This window comes from Sinocyclocheilus grahami, unplaced genomic scaffold (genome assembly GCF_001515645.1).
Source record: "Sinocyclocheilus grahami isolate Dianchi unplaced genomic scaffold, SAMN03320097.WGS_v1.1 scaffold109.1, whole genome shotgun sequence".
Classification (NCBI taxonomy): domain Eukaryota; kingdom Metazoa; phylum Chordata; class Actinopteri; order Cypriniformes; family Cyprinidae; genus Sinocyclocheilus; species Sinocyclocheilus grahami.
In genome coordinates this window covers 1,169,683-1,174,286 of record NW_015505288.1, presented here as the reverse complement: position 1 = coordinate 1,174,286, position 4,604 = coordinate 1,169,683, and the positions used below count along the sequence as shown (strand labels likewise).

General features: G+C 39.6%; 1 protein-coding gene across 1 annotated transcript in view; it reads left to right on the top strand.

Moving 5' to 3' along the window:
• The window catches only part of tyw3 (tRNA-yW synthesizing protein 3 homolog (S. cerevisiae)), a 3,299-nt gene extending 547 nt beyond the window's left edge, over positions 1 to 2,752 (top strand). The window contains exons 2-6 of the mRNA XM_016277127.1: positions 404 to 481; positions 565 to 663; positions 756 to 827; positions 932 to 1,065; positions 1,926 to 2,752. Of these exons, the coding sequence (XP_016132613.1) occupies positions 404 to 481; positions 565 to 663; positions 756 to 827; positions 932 to 1,065; positions 1,926 to 2,124 (582 nt within the window). The 3' untranslated portion in view covers positions 2,125 to 2,752. The remainder of the gene's footprint in view (positions 1 to 403; positions 482 to 564; positions 664 to 755; positions 828 to 931; positions 1,066 to 1,925) is intronic.
• The last annotated feature ends 1,852 nt before the right edge of the window (positions 2,753 to 4,604 follow it).

Sequence of the window (4,604 nt, the reverse complement as noted above, 5' to 3'; positions counted from 1 at the left end):
TATATATATATATATATATATATATATATTAACCACTTTGATTACACACATTCTTCAAAATGTCTTCTTTTGTGTTCAGCAGAAGGAAAAAAATTATACTTGGGAACTTGACTGTGAGTAAATGATGACAGAATTTTAATTTTTTGGTTAACTATCCCTTTAAAGGTTTGGACACACTGACTGAATCTTTAATATTACATTTTAAAATAATAGTGAAGTCAATCTAACTATGAAATAACACAGTGTAAAATGTAGCCTTTACTTTGTATTTATTTATCAACAAAACAAATAAGCATTTATAGCATATACTGTAAGCCTTTATCAAAAGATCGTTAAGGTTATGGTAACTAGTATTGTATGTGTATTGGTCACTGTGATATGTAATGGCATGTTCTTATCTAAGGCATTGGACTGCCAAGTGCAAAAGCGGAACTGTTCCTGGTTATTTGTTACCCATCAGAAGTGCCAAAGTGAAGATGTGGTGAGAAATTCAGCACTGAAGACATTTTACAAATATACAGAAATAATCAACCGTGATTAAAGCTTTGTGTGTTTCTGAAACAGCTTACAAGTCTGGAGAAGTCTGTTGGAGATGCCTCTTTGAAGTTTGAGCCTTTTGTCCTTCACGTTCAGTGTAAAAAGCTTGAAGATGCACAGTTACTGGTGACTGTCACATTGAATTAAAATGAAACTGACCATGGAGGTTGTTTAAAGGGGAGCAAATAATAACTTACTTTTTATGGTTTGTACCTTAGCATACTGTTGCAGTAAACTCAGGCTTTAGGAATTCTGGTATAACTGTGGGAAAGAAAGGCAAGATCATCATGGTAAGATACACATTGTGCTTTTTGTTCAAAATTAAAGATACATCAGTGCTCTTCTGGGGTCTAAAATAACTTGTATTTGTCTTTGAAATAATTTTTTTTTATAGGCAGTACGCAGCACACATTGTCTTGAGGTTCCTGTAAGCCACAGGGGAACTGTCCTCATCACTGACCAATATCTTGATTTCCTTGTCAGAGTTTCTAACCAGAAGATGGAAGAAAATCTTAAAAGAATAGAGAGGTATATTGTAAGCAGAGTCTCCTGTGTTCATATACAGTGGGAATTAAAAGTATTTTTTTTAAATAAAAATGATGCAATTTAATTGATTAGAGAAGTTGAATGTAAAATTTTAAAAGAATGTCTCAAAGGGCATCAGTAGGCTGCAGTGGAAGCAAAAACATTTGATCTGTACCAGCATTATTTTAGCGTCATTGAGATACTATTATAGTTTTATTAATATTTTGAATTACTTTTTATATTTTTCGTTTGGAGTTTTTAAATTTTACAATATTATTATATTTAACATTTTAGTAAATTTGTTGCATGTTTTTGTCATTTGTATTTTAAATTAAAATTTATTAATTTAAATAAATTAATTAAATATTGTTTTTTTTCTCTGTAGTGTATTAATTTGTGTTAAGTTTTATTTCAGTTTTTGTTACTTTGATACACCAAATAATATTGGCTTGGCAGCTAGTCAAAAAAGGTTTTTAAGTTTAACTTTAGTTAAAGTGTATTCTATTTCACATAGTATTTTTAATGCTTTTAGTTTTAATTAGCTATAATAACCCTGATGTGTACAAATCAGTTCACATGAAAAAAATGTCACAAATGTAATTGTATGTAATGAATCTTCTGTAATGTAACGAATCTTAATTTTTTAAAAATTTAATATTAGATTTTTAACTTAGTACATATCTTTTTAAGTTTTATTTTAAGTCCCAACATATATTTTATTACCACATCCACATTTACTTTTACATCCCACCGATAATTCCTCATTTTATTTTCAATATTAAAACTATTTAATTCACACTGTATTTTAAGTATTTCAATATGATAGTTATGGCAAAATTAAATGTATTAACTATTTTCAATAGATTCTATGAGTGCTTACAAACTGCCCTACAACCTCAAGAACAGAAATGCATTTTAAAGGAAGCAGCCGACAAGAAACCTATTTACAGACGGAGAAGGAAAAGGGCACAGGTTGATTCTGTGACAGACTGTTGCCAGACCGTCAACGATCATAATGAAAACCGTGAAGAGGAAACTGTCTGTGATTTACTGTTTTTATGATAGGAAATCTTCCTTTACATCATATGATCATCATTCCCTGAGGTTTCTGAACAGTGGACAATTATCCAAGGTTGTGTTTAACACCCCTGCCCAGTAGACATAACTCACATTATCGTTTTATGTGAAGATTAGACAAACTTTTTTTTAATGACGGATATAAATTAAAACAGTCTCAAACCCACTTCCTTAAAGTAACCTTTTTAATAAGAGGTGTCTGCTTCCTAAATAGCTCTATTTCATATTCCTCATTATTTTGCGGAGACTTGGTTAATCTGTTTTAGTTTAACATGCTGTTACTTCAAAGCTTTTGAATGTGTAAACCTTAATGCTTTTGTTCATGCAGAAGTAAGATACTGTTCAGCATTGTCCCTCACAGTGATGTAGAAATCGACCATGTTATTCATCTCTGGCAAGCAATTTGTCAGACGTCATTGTGAAAACGCTGTGTGATTAGGAGCACATTTCCTCTGGATTAGAAGGCATTACTGTTGGGGTCTAGTCCTGCAACGCCTCATTTGGGTGACTTGGCTCATTAACTACATCTGTTTCATTTTGCTTTTCATTTCTCATTTTCATCAGACATAATTAAAGAAGAAATAATTCAGTTGTATTGATCAGTAAAGCATCTTCCAGCTCTAATAAAATAATTTTTATTAAAAGCATTGTTTTTCATATGAAATGTTTCATGTTAAAAGATACCTCAATGGACAAATAAAGGTTATTCAGCTACATTTCCACACCTGAAAACATCTCATGACACATACATGTTGGCCAGTTAAAATACGTTTAAAAAAAATGTGTTTTCCAAAGAAACTAATAATGAATTTGTCTGGATTGTGGTCAGAGCTGTCAGGCAGACGGTAATCTGCATGAATGTGTACAGCAGTGCACCAGTAGATGGGGTAAATGCACTTTGAAAGACATCGGTAACTATTTTTCCCTTTCAGTCAGTCACGTTCGACGTTACGTCGACTGACGTTAGGGGTCTCACTTGGGAGCCCCAATCACCTCTGAGCTTTAGAAGAAAAGGCCAATGAGAATTGGAAGCCCCCACGGAAGTCCGGCCCCTCTCAGTGTAGCCCCGTTGAGCTTCCGGTAGATGGCACCGGTTCATCCCGCGGCGGACCCAGCGTCTCTTTCGGGGCTCTGGAAGAGGATAAGATGTCTATCGCTGCATCAGAGGAGGGGCTATCGTCTTCGGAATCCGAAGATTTTGCTGAAAGCCCCCCAGTGCTCAGTCGGAGTTTGAGGCTGAGTTGACGGCAATGCTCAAATGTTGGCGGCCAAGAGCATCGGGCTGGAGGTGAACTCTCCACCTTCTCCCGAGCGCTCGAGACTCGACGATTGGCATCTGGACTCTGGACATGACTCCCAGCCATGCTCCGCCCCAATGCCTTTCTTCCCGGAGGTTCATGAAGAGCTCACCAAAACGTGGAAAGCCCCGCACACCGCACGTTTGAGCTCTTTGAGCTCTTCCCTCCATACTACCCTCGATGGCGGGGCGGCCAGGGGGTATGTGGATGTTCCCCTTGTGGAGCGTGGTGCACTTGTGCGTGATACTTCGAACACCAAGCCACTGGGAGCCAGGTGTTCGTCTGCCTGTTGCCGAGTGCACATCTCTGCAGCCTCAACACCTGCTCCGCCCCAGGAAACCCCAAAGGAGGTAACTCCTCAACAGGGGCATCGAGCTGGCCGCAGAAAGGGGGACGTCGGTAACTGCTCCGTTGATTCCGCTTGTACAGAGGCTGGGGGCATGGTTAGAACTGCCCAGCCTGTCTTGATGGCTTTTCCGGACGGTCCAGCTCGGCTACGCGATTCAGTTTGCCAAGCGCCCTCCCAGGTTCAGGGGTTCCAACGGACAAGGGTGTCTCTGTCATGCGTGCAGAGATTGCAGTCCTCTTGGTGAAGGACGCAATACAGCCTGTCCCTCCAGCCGAGATGAATTCGGGTTTTTACAGTCTCTGTTTCATCGTACCCAAGAAGAGCGGTGGGTTACGGCCAATCCTGGATCTGCGAGTCTTGAACTGATCCCTGCACTGGCTTCCGTTCAAGATGCTGACACAGAAGCGCATTCTTTCTTGCGTTTGACACCAGGATTTGTTTGCAGCTATCGACCTGAAGGACACGTACTTTCATGTCTCGATTTTGCCTTGACACAGACCGTTTCTTCGGCTTGCCTTTGAGCATATCCGTACAAAGTCCTCCCCCCGTGTTTTTACGAAACTGGCGGAGGGTGCCCTGTCCCCACTTTGGGAGAAGGGCATCCAGATCCTCAACTATCTCGACGACTGGCTTGTGCTGTTGTGCGAGCACAGGGATCTGGAGCTTCAGCACCTCAGCCATCTGGGGCTTCGGGTCAACTGGGAGAAGAGCAAGCTCTCCCCTGTGCAGAGCATCTCTTTTCTCGGTATGGAGCTGGAATCGGTCAACATGACAACACGTCTCACGAATGAAATTTGTTCAGGAGCAAGACAGCGGTC